Source organism: Melozone crissalis, unplaced genomic scaffold (genome assembly GCF_028551555.1).
Source record: "Melozone crissalis strain CALT ecotype California unplaced genomic scaffold, PUWL_Pcris_2 ptg000019l_1, whole genome shotgun sequence".
Lineage (NCBI taxonomy): Eukaryota > Metazoa > Chordata > Aves > Passeriformes > Passerellidae > Melozone > Melozone crissalis.
Genome location: NW_026535797.1, coordinates 28,556,219 through 28,577,700, shown reverse-complemented (window position 1 = coordinate 28,577,700; position 21,482 = coordinate 28,556,219). Strand labels below are relative to the sequence as shown.

General features: G+C 38.8%; 1 protein-coding gene across 2 annotated transcripts in view; it reads right to left on the bottom strand.

The window, feature by feature from the left end:
• Positions 1-21,482, bottom strand: part of BICC1 (BicC family RNA binding protein 1) — an 89,781-nt gene that overhangs the window by 36,690 nt on the left and 31,609 nt on the right. Inside the window, exons 2-3 of one of the 2 annotated variants that reach the window (XM_054277315.1) lie at positions 20,208-20,254; positions 8,158-8,227 (exon numbers count right to left, since the gene is read on the bottom strand). In XM_054277315.1, the coding sequence (XP_054133290.1) occupies positions 8,158-8,227; positions 20,208-20,254 (117 nt within the window). Of the gene's footprint in view, positions 1-8,157; positions 8,228-20,207; positions 20,255-21,482 lie in introns of those variants that run through there. The other variant, XM_054277316.1, reaches the window with a different exon arrangement.

The window sequence follows — 21,482 nt, the reverse complement described above, 5'->3', positions numbered from 1 at the left end:
CCAAGTCATTATTCACATGTGGAATAAAGCTGTCCTGGGGTCTGGTGATCAAAACCCATTGTACCTACTGCTATTACATGAAGGTGTCTCAAACTGGTGCACTGGGATCCCCTTTCCATTTGGAATTCATGAACTCCAAAGCCCATCCTGCAGCACCTTTCTGTTGCCCACTGTGTAACCAGGTGAAAAGCTCCTCTCCTGAGGGAACAGGTGCCCATAGAAGCCAACAAACCACCACCTCCCTCACCTCACTGCACCAGGTATGGACAGGGGCTGTTTCCTTGGCTTTAAGGGTGGGGAGCCACATGAGCAAAGGAAGGCTCCAGAGCAGCAGCAGGTTTGAGTGGCTGGCAGAGCTCCAGCTGGGATAAAGCACATTACTCTCTCTGTAAGCCGTAGGATGACTTGGGGCAAGCTGAGCCAACACTTCTATTGATGTCCACACTGAAATCAGTGCTGAGACTAAACACATTAAACCTTAATAAGAGACCAATACAAAAGTTACCTCTGTGTGCTTAAGCATCCAGGCACTTGAGAGGTTTAGATGCTCTCTTCTCTCCATCACTCTACATCCCTTCATCCCTAGCTAAAGGAACAGGAAGAGTCATCACTCCATACATGTTTGGTTTCTAGCAAGAGTTAGGGTACAGCCTTTCAGGTGGCACAGTTTTCAAAAGTATCTTAGTGGGTGAGAAGCTCAAGTTTGTCAGAAAAACTCCACCTATCACTGCAGGTCTCCAAGGACCTGATTAATTCCCCTGCCCTTTTTTTTTTTTAATTGGAGCATAAGGCTCTAAATCAATTAAGTGGCTATTCATAGCACAGAATTTAAGGTAGGAAAATTAGTTGATTATATCCCACATTCACTTGATCAGGTTTGGTTTTGAGGTTTTATTGTAACTAGAAACAGCACACAAAGATATGAAAGTAGGTCAAGAGCAGGAGTTGACCCAACCTATGAAAAACCTCTGAGAGTCCTTAATTCATTAACAGCATTTGGTAGTCCTGGGATGCTGTGTGACCTTCCCAGGTGGGGCTGATTCACCATTTAAGACTCAGGTGCAAAGTAAAACTTAGTGCCTTGCTGCATTTAAAGCAACACAAAACATCAATTTCTACAGTAATTTACAGTAGAGTGTTTTCCTTTAAGATTGATAAATCAGCAACACAGGTAAGTAGTGGCAGGCACACAAGCAATTCCAGCACATGAAGTTCTGTTTCCTATTATTTACAACATTTTAATGCACTTTCAGAGGTTATATATGGCTACAAAGGAAAAGATTGCAATTTTAGAAGTGCATGAAATTATAGGAGGGCTTTTAATCCTAGTAACATGAGTACTTTTACCTCAAATTTTACTTGGGCCTAGTCTTTAAGAAAGTAGCAGGATTCACTTATATATTGAAAGAATTAGGAATAAATCTACTGTAACTAAGAAAAGTAGCTTCTGTAAGAAAATGTTTTCATGCGACTTAAACCATCTCTGAAATCCCCAATCTTTAATTTCTGTGGTTTTTCCATAATACAGCTAGGTCCAAATAACTTTTTAACAAAATTATAATCAGGCATAATAGATATACAATGTGAAAAAGGAAAAAAAAAAACAAACTAATGCCTCTTTGGCCCAAGAGAAGGAAGTAATTTATGGAAACCACTGAAACCCTCTGTTATGGCTGCAACTATATTAAAAAGGAGTAACATGTATGTAAAGCCTTAAACAAAAGGAAAAAAACCAAAGATCTAAAAATAAGGTGAACCTAAGAGTCATTATTTTATATGGAATCACAGGATTTTTAAGGTTGGAAAAGACCTCAAAGATCATGAAATCCAACCTTTGACTGAAAACCACCTTGTCAATTAAGCCATGGCAGTGAGTGCCACAACTGCCGATTGTTTGTTTTGTTAACACTTCCATGGATGGCAACTCCACCACTTCCCTGTTCCAATTTCCCAATTCTGCACCACTCCTCCAGGGAAGATATGCACACAACCACACAGAGCACAGCATTACCTGCTTAGGAGTTGCATAAGACAAAGAAGCAAATAGCCTAAACTATTAGGAATTTTCTAGTTGTTTTTATGTTTATTTGACTAAACTAGGACTTGGCTAATTTCTTGGGGAAATTTCAGGTTATATAACTGCCCTTTGCAGACATGCCAGCATCTGAAGAACACCAAGACACCTGGTATTTAGAAAAGATGAGGTATGTAATGAAAATCTAGTGGCCTAGACCAAAATCCTTCCAGTGTTTCAGCAATCCTAGTGATAACAAAGCAGAGAAATCTATTAATTCCACCAAACTTTGCATTTACTACAAAATACCATCAATGCAATGAGAATCTCCTGAAGAAAAGGTCCAAACCCCCTTGATACCACACAAGTTCTTTTCCCTCTACTCAAGTTTCTCAACATCTGCCTCATTGAGCTCTCTGGTTTGCTTAGGGGTGTTTTGGTTTGGCGGAGGTTTTGGGGTTGTGGTTTCTGATTGGCTGGGTGTTTCCTGGGGAGAAGGAAACTCTAGAGACTCCCAGACATGCTACAAGAGCTTACAGTGATGTTTAAAGTTCACAAGACTTCTACATAATGATGCTGTGGAGGGTTACTAACTCTTTCATTATCAGTGATATTTAATAATAAAATATTGGGTTTGGACAGAAGCATTGACAAAGTCCTATTCACATCCATTAATCTGAGGTGGGTTTTTTGCAGTGTGGAATTCCTGCATGGCAGTCTCTGCTCTGTACAAATGTGGGATTCAGCTCAGCTGCAGCACAAAGAGCAATATTGCATAACTTATGATGCACTTGTGCTTTAAGCAGTGATGTAATCCCTCCATGGAACACGTGTGTAAATGATGAAGTGCTCGCAATGGGATGCTGAACTGGCAGGCACAACTCTGAACTACTCATAGATTAACCACTCCTGGGATATTGTACTGCTAGAGGTTTAGCTTTAAAAGCAGTTCACACTCTTTTCAAACAATATTGTATTGAGAAACTGAACTGAGAAAATTAGGAATTTTGGAAAGAAACTATCTAAAAAGCCCAAAATCAGATTTATCAGAAAGCCTATGGCAAAAGAAGAGATCACCTGGCATTTTATCTGCACACTTTCCGAAGGCTGCACAGCCTGACACCACAGTTCTTGGTTCTCTCCCTCCCTGTTTCATCTGAAAATATTAACTTCAGCTTCTATCACAGTACTGGGAAACAACTGAAAGCTGATTTAAAGGTCTGAAAGGACAAACATTTTAGCTTACTCTAGATATCTAAGGCAGTAACTCACAAGTTTGGCCTTGAGTTCACTAAGCAGTGACATTTGTTTTAACAAAAGGGGAGGCTCTACCTTTTATCACAACGCCTCCTGAAACAGGCAGAATGCTTCCCTTGCACCTAAACAACATTCCAATAAACCAGAGTCAGCTTTTACTGATTTGGCTGAAGTCTCTCTGGTTATTTGCCTCAAGTGTGGTATTACAGTTAACTTCACTGTGCACGTTACCTTCACAGCTCAGGATGCAAAGAGGGAAACAGCTGCACTTGGCTTGACAGATAATTTGCAAAAAGCAAAGTTAAATGAAAAATAATTAAACCAAATTGCCAGGCAATGAATGCCAGCAGTGCCCAATGCACAATTATTGCTGCCTTCCTTCCAGTACCTTCAGTACCCCTATGTTTCTTGCTGTTCTCCTTGGATATGAATTTAACATGCTCTGTACTTGTGCTGGACATATGCTAATGAAAAACAGCATGTATGAAATGCCTTGATAACAAAAGCCAGTTTAAATTTTTTGAAGTTATTAAAAAAAGATGAAAGAATTGGTAAAAAGTAAAATCAAATGGAAAAAGTACAAATAGATTTTTATTGACCAACTTAAAATGCATCGGTGATAAGAGAGGAAAAACAGAAAAAAAGCAAAACAAAAAGTCACAATGCCAGAAACAGCAAATAAGAGAAGAAGTAAAATAAAGTTAATGAAGTTCAAGAGAGAAATAAAATAAATTGGTAATTTCAAGATATGATACAGATTAAAAAGAGCTGGAGACTAAAGAAAAGAGAAGCAAGAAAAGTCTTTAAAAGTGAATGGTGGAAGAGACCCCAGAGTTCTATCTGCTCTGCATGTTCAATTGATATTGCATTTCCCCATTTCTTTTTTAACATCCTAAAATATTCCTTGCTCCAACTCTCTGACCATCCTGCTGCTTAGAGCCACTAAGTTTCCAAGAGCTGAAGGGATTCTTATGGTGGCTGTTCCCCAAAAGCTATTCCAAGCTGCATTCTGAGCACACACATCCCACAACCTCTTTATGGCTGTTGCAATGCAAAGGGACACAGGGGGATGGGGAAAGGAAAATTTAGAAATAAAAAGAGTAGGGAATGTAGGTGAAATCTGAACTCCCATACATGCATTTCCCAAAGAACAGCTTCAGTACCCATCCACAAGCACTGCTGCTGGTTGACATGACATTCACCTGCTTTCAAGGCATTCAGCATTCCAGTTCCATACAAACAGATGGGGAAACACATGAGCATGTATAGTGAGGGTTTAGACACCTAGCAATTGAAGAACACCACCCCCTCTGCAAAAGTAAAAATCATCCATGGCTAGATCTGAGGAACAGTCACTCTGGTCCCCCATGTGAGCACCAATGACAGCACAGCAGAAAGGGCTGGACAACAAGAACAAGACAGTATTTCAGAAAGGGAGAAGGAAAATCCCATCATCTTATGCCTGCTTGGAAAATGTTTGTGGAACTACAGCATCTGATTTAATGAGTACATTTGGCAATCTACTCATGCTTGCATACCACTGAATAAATCTTTAAAAGACAATTAACAGCATTCCAAAGGAACAGTAACTACAACAGAGTGAAAAAGCATGTTGAGAGCCAAAGTCACTGTCTCTCAATTTGGTCTTTAATTCACCAGACTAGAGAAGATCCCAAACCTCCAGAACATGAGGCTTTGATACACCCTGAGCTCTACAGCACCAGTGCCAAGCAGAGCAAACCCTGCCAGTGCCAATTCTTTCATTACTGATGGAATCAGTCATGAAGAGCTTTAAATTGTTCACTTCCCTCCCTAAATCCTTCATGTTATGGGATCTCTTTGGCAACCTGAACAAATGGGTTGCTTTAAGATGCTGTGGAAGATTTATATGTTTGTGTGTTTTCTAAACATTTATTTCAAAATGCTTTAACCCTGTGCATCACTAGAGTAAGGCTACAGCATCTGGTATTCATTAAAACCAGGAAATTCCTGTTTTGCTCTTATGAAACTGTTGAGAGTTGATAATAGTTTTTTTTTTAATTTAGCTTTGTGATGATGTGTTTTAGAAAACACATTAAATAATGAATTTGAATTAGCTAATTTTTTAAATCCGCTTATGCCTAATTCAGACATTAATCTTTTTCAACTCAAAAACCCCATCAGAAAATATTTATCAAGTCTAAGTCAATGAATTACCATTATGATACTTAAAACATAGAATTTTGGACTCATCAATTTAAAAGTTGTAATCCATATAAGAGAAAAGAAATGATACAAAGGTTCACAAGTCATCTACTCTTGGTGCTTCAGCTTCACTGTAACACATTTTTTTCTAAAAGATCACAAAAGGATTCTGGATCTTTTAGAGAACTTATTCTTCATCCTCATCCTTGCTGAATCTTACTATGTACACCTTGACTGTAAATTTCAATACCTTTGTGTTTCAATTCAAAACAAAACATGGTTTGTTCTTATTGGTTTAGTATCAGTAGTGTCTAATTAAAACTGTCACCAGCAGTGAGAAGAATGGCACCATTGAGCCCTGAGTGCTTCATGACAGACTGACCAATATCACATGAAGAAAAGCAATGTTTTCCTAACAACTGTTTTTCACCTGTATTGGGAGGAAAGCTGTGAATGACCTAAGGCCACAACACACAGGATGTGAAGCTGCTGAAACCACAAGCAGATTATATTGCAAAACTATACAAAAAATATAAAAAATCTGGGATGTCTGGGTGATGCCTGGGTGCAGCGTGGGGCTGGGGTAAAGCACTGTGCATCCATAGCTGCTGCTCCCTCATGAGTGACTCAGGCTCAGCCCCAGCCAAGGAGGCAGGCAGACCATGTTCTGAGGTCAAGGCCCTGCAGAGCCAGCCAGTTATTTGTTGCAGACTCTCCTCTCAATCAGAAAATGTCATTAAGTGAAGCTAAGATAATGTTAAACACTTGGAATATTTACCCCTATATAAACAGCTGCTGTAGCTGCAAATGGAAACTCACAGAATTGCAAACAATTGGTATTAAGTGTAAGCAGATCATATAAACTGAACCTTATTTCACAGGAAATAGGAACCTCAGGGTTAAGGGGCTCTTTGTAAAGAGCCCCTAACACAGGCTGTAATTTACTATCTTAGGTGTATATACACACAACCCAGCACACCAGAGCTGGCCAGAGAGTACAAGTCTTAACTTTAGAGCCACCCTGAAATTCACAGGCATTTGAAACACTTTTTTTAATAGTTCAGCATATTGCTAAAATGTCTTGTTTACAGCCCATTACTATCTCACTATCTAAAGTTTCTTTTGGCACAAGGACTTTGCAGGATAATCATTCCCACTGCAGATTCACTCAGTATGCCCAGCTGGAATATGTGTTCCCTTTCCTCAATTTTTACTTTTATCAGCCCATAACTCTTTTAGCTGTTTTATTTCCCATGGTACTTCAATTCATTCCATGTACTGATAGAGCTTCACCACATTATCTTTTACTTGAAGTCACTAATAAATAGGTTAAATTAATTTAATTTAAAGCTGCACCTACAAGTACCAATGCAGAAACACAACCAACCACCTCTTACCCCTCTTTTTTTACCTTTCATTCATGCTTTTCATCTTCAGAACTAAGCCCACTTAAATTAGGGGGGGGGGGGAAGTTACAGGCACCACTTTATTTCATCTTTTCTATCCTCAGAAGAAAAACAACCTCTGTGCCTCAGCTTGCTGAGGAGTATCAGGTGTGCATCAATTCCCAGCACCCCAAGGAGAGGGCACACAGAACTCCTCAGGTTTGCACAGAGACCTTGTCACTCCTGCATTACTAGAAATATTAGTTCCACACATTAATGCCTATATACAGAACACCTGCATTTTCCCCAGTCTTTATTCCTTCCCCATTTTAGCATGATTCTTTTTCCATGCAAGTGGGGAAAAGAAAAAATGAAATAAATTTGGGCTTTAACACCATGTGGCAAAGTACCTCAGAAACAATCTCACTTTACACCATAAAAATTTTATTAATCCTGCAGCTTTCTAAAAAGGTCATTTTTCTTCCCAAGAGATGTTATTAATTTACTAAGGTTAGCCCATACCTCCACCTATACATTCTATATATAACATGAAGAGAAATTATCTGAAGTTCATTTTCTTGGTTTTTAAATATGTATCAGCCTGGTCAGAAATGCATGCAGTGTTCCCAATTTAATTTTTTATGCAGAAGAGAAATTAGGTGTTGCTTTAAATCAGTCACAGCTATGACTCCTTAAGAACAGAACAAGAAGGTTTATTTCAAAGAGAGATGTCCAGACTGTATACTTAGTTCACACTAATAGGCCGGACTTCCAAAAGAAACATAATTTAAACCACAATACTGGTCATTCCTAAGAAATAGCTCCACTTAGGTTTCTTAGAGAACCCAAAAAAGTGTGCAGGCTGTCCCTGTCAGGGACACAATGAATATTTACTGTTCTGCTGGGCTTGGCCAACACTCATCTTTGTACTCTAGAGAAACAAACACAAAACCCCACAAAACACCCACTCATCTAAAATGTTACCAGGAACACTGGTTTTGGCTGCTGTAAAATAAAGAAACTGTTCTGATTAGATACAGAATCATACAGCAGAAGGCACACATGCTTAATACAGCAGTTTTGATTAAATAAATACTCACAGAATTGCAAGCTCCTTAAAATGGCTTGGTGTATCAAATACCTATATAAAGCCAAGATAACTTCAACAAGAAATTTCTGTAAGAAACAGCAGACTAAAATGGAAATACTTCAGGTGACCAGTATTGATGTGTGACTCTAAAAATCCAATTCTTTCTTCTGTGGTTTTCACTATGCTAACAACAAATCCCACCCCATAAAAAGAACACAATAAAATACCTTTTTTCGATTTTGCTCCGATCTTCAACTTTGATGGCCAAGCAATCTGTGTGTTTGTTTCTTCCATAATCTATTAAAAAAGAAAGCATTTTCAAACAATTAAGTTTTTATTTTTCTGCTACAAAAGCAAATGTTCATTTTCTGAAAAGATGATGTGTACCATTTTTAAAACTGTTAACTATTATTACTTTTAAATAGCACAAGCCATGAACTGCTTCTCTGGTTTTCTTGAGAACTTTTATCTGTTAATAAGCATGGCTGAGTTCTGATCATTCAAAAGAATTCCACAGAGCAAACCCAAAATGCTCAGCAGCTTCCATGAAGTTCAAATGACCACTAATAGCTACAGCAGACTCCACATCCATCTCTGAGGGAATTTCAAATCTTTACAACACAAATATTTCTTCAGCTACCTTAAAATGATTCTTAAGTAAAGCCTATCAAATTTAAATTGAGTCTTTTTTGAGTCTCCATAAGTCAATATATATTGGTTTGCCTCACTTTTACCCAAAAGCAGCTTTTCATTACAAGCTTATCCAGACTCCAGAATTTTTACTTAGTTTAGCAGGTCAGAGCAGACATTTGACAGCCTTTATTTATTATGACACAGTGTATAACCTATCTGTACATCTCCAACCAGCCAACAGGGAAAAACTATGCACACACTCTCACACTGCGAAAACCAGGCAGTCATTTAGCTCAGTGTCAGCTCTCATTCTGCTGCTGCCCTGGGCTCAGTGACAATTCCACCAGCCCTATTACAGGCAGATTATACTGAAATTTCATCAGAGCTGCAGAGCTTCACCAACCCATTCAGTTGTAACACAGGAGAAGGAATTGCTTGACACCAGGGACTTCAGATAGATGAATGGAAATGCAGCTCCTAGAAATGCTGGGCATGTCTACTAAGGCTAAAGGACTTCTCTTTTATACCAAGGTCTCATCAACAAGCATGGTGAGCTCATACCTCTCATCATACTCATGATGGAATGAAAACAATTAAAATGTCAAAATAATTAGCAAAGAAGAAGACTAATGCATTAAGAAAACAGCTACAATACCAGTATGTTTTCCATAACAGTAAAATTCAGAATTAAGACAGATTTCTCTAACAGTTCCTAATTCTTATCTTCTACATCCAAATCCCAAAGACACCACAACAACTTCCAGATTAGCGTGCCATGTGGAAAAACAAAGCATCAGCCGACTTCATTATACTGTATTTTTGGTTTCAGCACTACTGGATAATAATTTACAGCTGAAATAAAACATTTCCAGGAGGGTGAAATTCTACCAGCAACATACATATACTTTTCACCATTTTTCAATCCAGATGTGAAAAAAGCTGTTTCAAAGAATTCACTTGTCTCTGATAAAAGGCTTTGGGCGAGGATTTTTTTTTTAAATTGCGCAACAGTGAAATACACAGAAAATTGGAAGGCATTGGGTAAAAGCAAAAGAGAGATGCTAAAACAGAGAACAGTGCAGGACTGAGTTACAGAAGATTCAACATGAAAGGAACCACAAGAGAGGAGACAAAAGAAGAATGCATGTTATTCAAGGCAAGTGTTACATCCCATCAGTCCTTTACCCTCTCAATAAAGGTTGGAGACTTCTGTCTTGGAGAAATTAAATCCTCCCCGTTTCTTATGATAAACTAAAATAAAATGAAAGCCCACAATTTCACAGCTGCACATTCTGGGGACATATGAGAAAGATGCATATAAGATCTTCAAAGGAAAAGCAGTCTGACTGCCAGCCACTGAGATTTGGCCATCTACTATCCTTAAGCTCTTTGTAATGTTAAAAATTGCCACATTAGACCAAAAAAGATAACTCAATTTGGTCTCTACAAAGACAAGATTATCTCCTATCTTAGACAGGCAAAAAAAAAAAAAAAGTCAGGATGCATTTAAATGAAGTACATTTACTGAAGTATCAAAATGCTCAGTCTGTGCTAGCATTCAACTCCAGGCTGTAATGTTAGAATAAACCAGAACTTTCCTAAGAACACTTAAAAAAATTAAACTACACTGCTTACTTCTTAAACTACTTAAGTAAGTAATTACTTAAGAAGTAATAATTTAAGTTATTACTTCTGTATTGTATTTATTATAACAGCAGAGTGTCACAAAGCTCTGGAAAACTTGGAACTGAGTTTTTATGAGAGCAGTTAAAGTTGAAAGTAAAGATGATATTGAAGAATGCATAGGTCACTGCTGCATCAACTTTTTGTTTCAGCTTTACCATTCAAAGCCAGGCAATTTTAAGTGACAAGACTTTATTTTTTTCCCTAAAAAATCTGGAATAATTCCATGACAACCTCAAGTTCATGTTGCAATGGAACTGGCTCATTAGTGAAATCAGTATTATGCCACATACCCTGAGAACAGGGGTTCTGCTCTCACATGAAAAAGAGAACTCTCAAGTGCTCCAGCTATATTACATGCATTCCAATTGTATAAATACTTGAGTTACATAACATTCAGAGGAAATTCAGCCTAGGGATGACTCAGAGTTCATGATCTCTGCAGAACGGCACCTCTGCATGGCTTCCCTTATTTCCACACAAAATAAGAGAGAGAGCGAGTACTAATCAGTGCTTGCCTTGCGGGATCAACTGACCAAAGAGATCTGGCATTCCTGTCAGCAAGGTTTAATCCCCAACAAATAACCTCATGCTTCTTCTCAAAATGAAAGAAAGACTAAGAAATTGTCTTTCTACAACTTTCTTTCCTCCCCTTTGCCCAAGTGTAATTGTAGTGTTTACAAGCCAAAATATGTAAGCTATTCTCAGTGGAGAAAAAACAGAAGAGGACAAGACACTGGAGGACACCAACAAAACAAATCAGACTGTACTCTGACCCTGAAAAAACTGGCTCTAGCTGCATATCATTGGGCCTTCAAGAAAAAAAAATTCTAACTGTAAGGCAGCTGGAAGACAAGCTTTTGGATTCCTTGTATTCCAGCTTGGAAAGTTTATAGTTTCAGCACTTTGGGGAGTTTTTATATTAAGACAGTAAGAAATGACTTTTTCTTATGCCATATTTTTTGTTTAGCTGATTTTGGATGCAAACTGGAATGTCCTGAATGCAACAAAACCAAACAGAACTCCCCCAAAGCCCACAAGTATTTCAGAATTCAAAGGAAATATTTTACACACAGTGGATGAACAAGAACAACATATATAATAGACTTTTCTTCATTTAAAGCAGGCACATTAAATCAAAGTGTTATTCTTTATAGTTAGTGTTGGTAAGATAGCTATTTCTGACCCTCCCACCTTTGGGATTTGGGCATCTTGGCCTTTTCTGCCTCCAGTATTAATCACAGTGAAAGGAAAAATGGGTCAGACAGGAATCTGCATCTGCTAGTGGGTCTCTGTAGTTACCCAGTCTGAATTCCTTCCCCACTCAAGTGAAATTCTTTTTACAGGCAAGCGAGGAAAAGAACAAAATTAAATCAGTTTGGACTTCAATACCATGTGGGAAAGTAACTCAGAGGCAATGTCATTTTACACCATGAAGATGTTATGCCTAGGCTTGGAATACTGGGTTTCACAGACTTTCAGTGTTCATCTTGCATCTTCAGCTTTCAGAGAAGTTGTCTTAGTCCCCTCAGTTTAAATGCATTTACAGCTGTATAAACAAGTTTATTCTTATGGTTTATTTGAATCATGGAATATAACTTAGATAAAAATGAAAGGAAAACATATTTCCACAGGACAAGACCTGAAGAGTCATAGCAGACAAGTGAAATTCTGCATGGGGTGATCCTTAGTTCTATCTCTTGCAGTCCATAAGAGGTGATGCAGCACAATCTGAGAGCATGACTAATCCCTGGACGTGACTTTTGGCAGCAAGAACACAGCCATGGGTGTAGCTGGAACCAGAATTATTATATTAATGGTTTGTTGTTTTTTTTTTTTTTGGTTTGGGGGGAGGAGAAAGCAAGGCAAGAACAAGGATGGGAAGGAAGAATGAGACTCAAAAGAGGTTTGTGTGAAGTTACCCATTGGGAATTCAAACTCCAAAACTGGTGAGGCCAGAGAAAGCACTTGCATTGCCAGAGCCCATCAGCAGGGCAGCATCAAGGACTACTGGTTAGGTGAGGAAATCTGAGGACTATAAGGAGTTAAAAAAGAGATTACAAAACTTAGTCCAAAGCCTGGTACGCTGCTCTTGTGGAAGCCTGGCCAACATTTTGGGTACAGCAATGGATTTGCATCCCAAGCCCTGTTGTGGTGTCTTCCCCCCTGAGGTCATCTACACAAACAATTCCAATCAAGAATTCACAGTTAGTTACAACCAGTGCTCAAGGTTGGACAGTACAGCCTGATCCCTTGTGTAAGCCCTAATTCTGCAGGTAAGGGGGAAGGGCTTTTCCTGAGAAGCAGCAATGGCACGCAGCCCCAGGCACCCTACATTCCAGACTATACTGTCCAGAGCTTCCAGTTTGTGCTCCTGTGTGGCAAAAAACTTCATCTCCTATGCAGAGACCAGAATTAAAACCATAAAATACAGAAAATGCTTTAGCAAGTTTGCTGTGACTGCAGTCTGTCAGTACTGACAGCACACATGTAGGTGCAATCTGTTTAAAACACACAACCAAAGGATGCACAGGGAGGACAAGGATCAAGCTGCACTTGTGAGTCCGTACAGAGAGGAGCAGTGGGACAACAGAGCCTTTCCACACACAAGGACATGAGTGCCTGTGTGTCTTCAAGGGCAGGGCTCCTCATTTTCCCATTTTATAGCCCAACTGTCAGAAACTCTGACACTTTCAGAAAAGGTGACTGCTCAGCTAATCCTTCTTCCCTAGTTTTACTTGTCTTGGAAAAAGGTAATATGTAAATTATTTTAGACATTACTGTCTGGAATAAGCAGCATGGATAAGGATCAGTACTCCCATATGTTTTTGTTCATGCTTCCACAGCAAGTCATTTGCTTCAATACTGCAGGAAATTGATCTTCACCTACTCACTTGTCCATCTCTGTTAAACTGATTTCTATTTCAAGTTTTTATTAAATGCTAAAATAACTATCAAAAAACATTAATGCATTTCTGATTGATAAATAAAAAGGGAACAGAAGGCAAACTCACCTGCATACTGCTATACAGTGTCATGTCAAGCTAAGCAGAACACCAATAATGCCTCCCTACAACTTCTCAGGGCCAATACTTTTGTGCAGTTTGAGGCTTCCCCAGAGCAGCAAACAGGCTGTTTGCTGTCAAGGACTAATCCTAGCCCATGCTGACTCTAACAAATTTACTACCTTCACAAAGTATTCACAGTTATTCCTAAAGAACTTACCAAGAATTAAGCATGTGCAGGATGAAGAGGTCCTGAAGCTAAAATTAAAGGTCAAGGTTAACATCATGGGCAATGTATTTATTCTTAGTTTTGATCAATGTGTATCCAAACTTTTATACTAAATACTAAAACTAACGAACAGATTATGTATAAACGCAATAAAGGCAGCAGAGTAAAAGACGTCAGTTTTACAAATGAAACTTTCAGACTGCACATAAAAGCTCTAAATCACTAAAGATGGAATTGGGAAAGCTGCCTATATGGACGTGGCTTTGGAATTTTTATTGTTTCCATTTCCAGTAAGGGATTTTTACCCTAGAAAGGGTGAGAACAAATGCATACATGCACATACACACTGCATCTTTTTTTAACCTTTGCTTCACCTGAAAACAACTAAGATGATTCTTAAAACAAGGGTCTTGTTTAAGAAAATATTGCAGTATTGTTGCTGCATCCAAAAGCTACATTAAGTAAACCTTCTGCAACAAAACTGTTTACAGAACTTGGTACTTAATTTACAAGTACAGCAAAAAAGTTGAGAGTAAAAATCAATCAATCAAATGCCCTTACCTATCGAGAAACACTGAAGTCCTTCACTTAATTTAAAAGTTAATTTTACTCTCAATGGAAATACCAGTCAAAGGTCACAGGTAACACATTTATTTTAAATACAGGACAAAGCATAAAACAAAAAAAAATTAAGCAAGCAAAAAAGTATCTATAGAAATATCTGTCTCTACAGCATTAATGAATTACACAAGTAATATAAAAATTCTAAGTATCACTCAAAAATGAAACCCCATAACACTGTTCAAAACACCAGTATGCATCCAAATCTCCTCTCTGAAATCAAAACCAGCAATTCTCCTCCTTACAAGCCAGAAACCCAGTGTATATTCTTGATTTGAATCATTCTCATACTTGTCTCCTTTATGTTTTTTTTTTCCTCAAGGTAAAAGTACAAACATTTCTGAGAAGGAAATTCCTCCTCTCTTCTGAGGGAGGATTTAACTCAGAATGAAAAGCACTGAGAACCTCAGTGGAGATGGTGGTGACAAACCACTCCTCCTCTACTGCTTTACAATGCAAGAGATCTTGCACAGTGTTAAGTATAGCAATATAGTGGCATAAAGCTGAACTTTATCAACTAACTTGATATTACAGGTCAAGTCTCAAGCTAGTACCCATTGTATCAGAAGCAGCATAGGAGAAACTGGAGATGAAATGAAAAAAAACAAAAATCCTTGGAATTACTCCATTGCCTTAGCAGAATGGTCACTATACTACAGATGGGATGAGTGCCATTTTCCACAAAAATGAAGCCTTCCCACCACTCAGCTCTGCCTGAACTAAGCAAAAAGTTAAGTAAGCATTCTTGATTTACCTTTTCAGAGAAACTGATCCAACCTAAATAGCCTCCTTTCCACTGGGTGAGGTTTTGCCAAAAGGGAGACAAATGTCTCAATCCCAAGATTTCCTGCAAATGTTAACTTGCACTGACATTCTTTCAGCCCCCTAATCCATGCTGCCCTCTCCAAGCAGTCACTTCCTCTTCCCAGGAAGCCAAATGAGAGGAAGCTCAGGGTAAATTGGATGCCAGCACTCCCATCCCAGCCAGGCACTTGAAGCCAGCTCTGGAAACGTATGGCCTTAATAAATCCTTGTCACATGCTATGAGCCAAGCTCTACATCAAGAGGTTACTTTAATGCTAGTGCAGATCCTGATTCCTACCCAGAAAAAGTGGAATGTGTGGAACCAGCTCCTGCAGCTCCAAGCTGCTGCTGTGGTTGAAACAGAGACCAGAGCCATGATAATGTCTGATCAGCAGCAGCTCACGAGGTCTCACCACCAGATAAATAACACTGCAAGAACCTCAGTGGCTGCCATCAGAAATGGAAACACAGCCCTGGGGGAGCTACAGCTATAAATAGGCAGCTGGGGAATAGTCATGGCTGAAGACACATGAAAAGCCCTTCAGAAGTTAGTCCTGAATGTGGATAATAATTAGCTTGAGACATCTTAGTCTCAGGTCAATGATTAATATTTTTAATGCCTGAAAATGCCCTAAGCCACTTGCATTTGAAGCCATATATATGCTTCATGTTCAGAGCTTAAAAAGTGAGACTGATCCACTTCCAGCCTGACCTACTGCAAAGAGAAAATGAAATTTATTTGGTATCAGAACATACTACCTATACTTAAAAAATGCATACATCAACACTGTATTAATATATTCACAAGTAAGAATATTGCAACAGTTAGAAGGTTTGTCCCAGAACAACAGAAAAGATATTTTTCAAAGATACAAGAGAAAACACAGGATGTTGCAAACCAAGCTCTTTTACTGTCTTAGATAAGCAAACAGGGCTTGAGGAAGATTCCTTGCTGCCTTTGCTGCCAGAGCCTCCTAAATAAATAAAAATGCACAATCATTAACGACTACTGCATAGAGGACTTGAACAGAAATATGATTAAAGATGCAGTCAGATATAGCTGTTTTTCACATCTTCCAATAATCACAGGGTTTACTTTTTGGCTTTGGTTGGGCATTTGCTTGTTTGTTTTCTTTCTTAGTCTCTTGCTACTATTGTTTCCAGATACCTGGACTGAAAGATCACTTGTTTTTAAAGGACGGTTTCACCACATGCTTTGAAAATGGCCTCAGTAACTTCTACAGTGCAAATTATTTAATAAAATTAGAAGCTACAATTTAAACATGCTACCTATAAGCACAGGAAGGAAAATGAAAAGAAACCACTAGTCTTCCTTTGCACTCATAAGCTCCTAATAATTAACAGAAGAGATTTTGGTACACACATGAAACATTTGTCCAGTTGCAACTTCACAGCCCCAAGCACACTCCTTTCTCCCTCAGGGAATAACAGACTCTGCAGTGAGAGAAACACAAGCATTTAAATACACTTTTTGCCTAAATTCAGAGATATTTCAAAAACCCCTAAGTATCTGCAACTGGGCAAATGCATGCAAACACCACTTCTGTTTGCTTAAAAAAAGGTACAGAAGAAATCCTAAACACAAAACATAAAAGGATGTCAAACACTCAGGACCACTAAAACATACAAGTTACAGCTGGCTGGTAGTATTCCGTGCTTCCTACAAAACCAAGCTCTGCAAATGAACTCTAAAAGGCAGGAAAGCCAGAGCTGAGGAGCCCCTCCAGGCATTCTCCCAAAGCCCACACTAACACATGCACGCTGAAATAAAGAGCTTGGATGTGACCTGTGCAGTGCATCATTTCCAGTCACCACCTTCTGCATGTGCAGTCCCACCTTGTCCCAAGAACTCCACCCAAATTCCACTAAAGCCACAGTGTTCACCTATCACCCACCCTACTCTGCTCACAGGCCCTGGAGAAGGCTACAGATACACTCCTGTCCAAAGAAATTTCAGAATGAAAGATTACCATCAGCACTGAGATTCCCAAGTGTTTAAAAAGAAGAAAAGAAACAAACTTGATGATGACAGAGCTAAAAGCAAACCAAAATGATGCATGAAATTCCTCTTGGTCCACAGGGCCGACCCTCACCTGTTTTGGATTATGAACTCTTCAGGACAGGGAATCACCACCTTCTTACATTTTATCTAAGAGTGCCACACACCTCTGTAGGGCCACATAAATTATCTGTTCCCTGGAACAATATCCTGGCTTTGCTGGGGAAAGGGCCTTGCTTCCTATGAGGCGTGAACCAGATGTTGTGGAACTTGGTGGAAAAAATCCACCATCAACTGAAAATGGGCTCTGGATCAAAGACATGTAATAACTCCATATTAGGTATTCCTCTCACAGAATAAATTAGAAAAACAATTTAGAGAGCAAGGCCCACAAGGATCTTTTACATAAATAGTATGTAACACAACAGCAGAGCAACGCATGTTTATTTAGGATTACCTGTTACTGAACTGCAGATCCAAGAGCTCTACAGAGAAAACCATGCCATTATTTACTTATTTCTTGCTAAATTATTAGTAGCTCCCAGTGGTTTTGAAAAATCCTGATTAGGAGATGGTAGGTTTTCCCTTACCTGAAGCAGCACTGCAACTTAGAAACTTTACAAGAAAGTATGATAAAGTTTTTGGACTCTTAAAAATGACACCACCAAAAGACATTTATCTACTTTTCATTTGAATTCAGGACCAGAGGAAAGGGCATTTTTCACCTGATCTTCCCTGACACAACAGGGCAGAAAAATTACCTGAATTCACCAAGAACTAGGGCTCATTCTGTAACTCCACAAGCAACTTCATTGCATGTGCTTGTTTCTGCTAAAATGCTCAGTAAAATTATGCATTTTGACATTTAAATTGTTATTAAACTCTGGAAGTTGAAAGTTGGTAGGACCACCATCTCATATCCACTGAGATCCTGCTTGATTATGAAAATCCAAATAACACTGCTTTCTCACATGTTTGGAGGCCAGCAGAAGACTGCTTAGCACCAAACCCTTGTATTAACTTTTAACTTTCTTTAAAATCCTCTCTGCAGCTTAACAATGCAGGCTGAGTCTCTGCCAACCGCCCAGGCACAGCCTCCTCTTTCTTCCCTCTTGGTCTTCATGCCTTGACATACAGAATGACCTTCCTGAATTTTTGCCTTGTCATTTGCCATTTCAGCATTCCTATGGAAACTTCTTCCACCTCAAAAGCCACTTCCAGACAACAGCCAACCTCAGCACATGAGGGCAGTCCATCAGAATCCACCAAACATGGCATGATTTATGCAAATAATGCCCCCATGTTCTAGATGCGGCCTCTCAAGGATGCACCTCTCCCTCCCTGTTCCACTCAAAGTCCTGCCAATAATGTCCTGAAGTCTCATTATCTGAACTGCTTTACAAAAATGCCTTTGCTGCAGCTTTGAGTTTACACTGAGTTTCTGGAAGTGTCCTGCTGCCTTCATTGGCAATGTGTTCCTAATGCTACAAATCACTTTCTTCCTCACTGCACCAACCTGAAACACATGAAATGAGTCTTCATTTTACCTCCACATACTCTGCCTTATTCATTTCACATGAGAGAGGAAAAATTTAACTCTAATTAAAGGAAATTGCACAGACAGAGACAGTGAGTAAGCTATGAGCAACTGTCCAGAGATTTCTTCCAACAAAAGAGAACTCAAAGGAGATAGTTTCCATCTGGTTTCATTAGCTGTAGCATTGTGTGTATGTGCTCAAAAACTACAGAAATCCACACTGTGGAGTTGATGATACTTTAAGAAGAATGCCAGTTAAAATGAAGCAGCTTTATTTAACCTATTGCAGCACCCACACTGTGCCTAGATAATAATTATGCACAAATATGATAAGATCTAAATGCCAGGATAGCCACTGTATCATCAGTGTGGGTAAAGAGTTGCATTCATTGACATACTTGAAGTCTAGCATATTTTGTCTTCCTCTTAAATTCAACACAGCATTTTCTGCTATTACACTAGTGACTACATAATTGTAAGGTACATCATATCTACAGTAAATAATCAAGCAATCAAATACACATGTCAAACTGATAAGCAACTCAAGAAGAAACATTTTATCCATACCTTTAAGAATTATGAGCAGATTTGAGAGAGAAAACACTGTGGCAAAATGAATAATGTTCAGAATAAAGCATAGGCTACTATGGCTTAGCTTTGTTTCAGCAAGTAAAAAAACCTCAAAGTATTTTGATAAAATCCTAAGGAGGCACTATTGACACATTGTCCCCTGTGCTCACTAGTATCAGACAGTTAAGCACCACATTTGGAAAAACAACTCTCACTGTCAGTTAAGAACAACATAAATCTGAAAATCCAAACATTTTGGCAGCATATATACTCCTCCTCACCAGCCTTTATCAAGGCATCCCACAGTCACATGCAGAGTAAAGCAACCTTCAACATCTTCCTTTCTGGAACAACCACTTAATATTATAGCAAAATACAGCAAATTACTTCAATGGACAATGACTCAAAAGGAGTGTCAAGGTGTTTCAGCATACAGCAAAGTTTGCACCGTCTTTCTTCTCCGTACTAAAGAAAAAACAGCTCATCATTTTTATTAGTCTGCAACATGCAGATTTTCATTAAAATAACACAAATAATGTTCTTCACACAATTTTTGAAAAAAAAAAAAAAAACAACCTTAGTACTATGCTGTTTTGCAAAAATAATTTGCAAGTCATTACTCTTGACCATGTTTTTCTTTGTAGTTTAGTTGCTGCAGGACTCCCTTTTCCAGTCCTTCCGTGCCTCTGTCCAACCACAAACTGTTGAATCATTTTGTGGATTGTGCATTTCTTTCTTAAAAGCCCACTGCATTTCTCAACCAAATATTTATGCTTTCAACAATATCACAGTAAGCTGCAAAGCAGTATTTTAATAACAGGATGCAGCATTTATCCACTGACAATATCCTTAAGTATACCTCACAACATCATCTGGGTTAACAATGAAGCATAACAAATGTACATCACATGCATTTTAACAATTTCACTTAAATAACTGGTAAAACTGTTAATTTGTTTTTGTGTAGGGATGACAGGAGCATACACCAAAGAACCTGTTTCTCATCTCATTTCATGCATGGCTGGTAGCAAGGAGACACTAAATGACAAAATCTTTAAAAATTTGATCAATATGGTGGAAACTGTGCATGAAATTTAATTAGTCGATCACATGCATGAATTTTTTTTTCCTTTCTCTAGTCAGGTGCTGTTATAGAACTGAAATATCTTTCTTACCTTCTGAAAAAAGTCTTCCCCACTTTTCCCTTTGCCCTCTGCAGCAGCTGTAAAACAAAAGCGGGACCTGGTTACTAAATACACAGGAGACAATTTGCAGGCTTGCATATAGAAATTCTCACTCAGTACATGCTACTGTAAAATAACAACTCTGGGTATCTTTTCTCATGCAATAAACATTTGTCAACAGCTGACTAACACCCAGATTAACCTTTTACAAGTCACTTGCCAAGGACAGAGTCTGAGTCCTTTGTATTTGGGTACTCGAGCTCTAACCCACTGATAGATATTTTAGTTACAAAATACACATGGTCTAAGTGTAACAATTTAGTCACACTGCATACTTGCCCTGCAATTCTACCAACTGCAGGATCAAAAGAAACCTAGGAGAGCAAAAGATTTTCTGTATCAAGTATCACATTATTCAGTGATGTCAAGACCACAGCCTGGATTATCTCCCACTTGTATTTAAAGCCATAACTGCAAGTTTAGTTAATGCAAATTATTGCACTTAAAATAATACAAGTGTTTGCACACAGCTTATGCTGTAGTTTATCTGTGTGGAACTAGCAGGCAGTTCAGAACACAGTAGCTCAAACTGATGACAAAGAGGATAATTTCCTTTTCCCTGGAGAAAGGGATGCCTTCAAAAACAACTCCGAGGGTGGAGAAGAGTTTCCTGAATGGTAGAGGATTACTGGAGCAACTTTGTATTTCTCATGTACAAAACAGACCCCTCGAGCTCACCCCATCACCCTGGCTTCAAAGCTGTGTTTAAACTACTCTGTTCTGCCCTCCTCCTCCAATTACACAACCAATTCTAAGCTCTTAAGGAACTGTCAATTCAGCTAATGCAATATGATAGCAAAATGCAAGCGAGCAGATACAGGCTGGAGGCATGGGATGGCTTCTACCCCAGAGGAAGAAGTGCCACTACATCTGAAATAAGCTTCTCAAAACCTCAATAACAACACTTAAATACCACAGAGAAGAGCTCACTAGCAAGTTTTATCTAATACAGTTCACAAGTTCATGATTCAGCTCCAGTGCAGCCAGAACAGAGGCAGCAAATAAAGCCTGTCAAGCACTCATCCTGCTGCAGAGCAACTCCAGACTCCCCAGTTCCACAAGCTTGAGAAAAAAAAAAAGCCCTCTCCACCTTCAAAACCCATAGGTGCCTGCATGAGAAGAGCAAAGTGGTTCATATTCACCAGAACAAGGTTTTCTGGGAGCAGAGAAAGCAACTGGGGAAGGTTTGTTTTCCAGATTTACAAG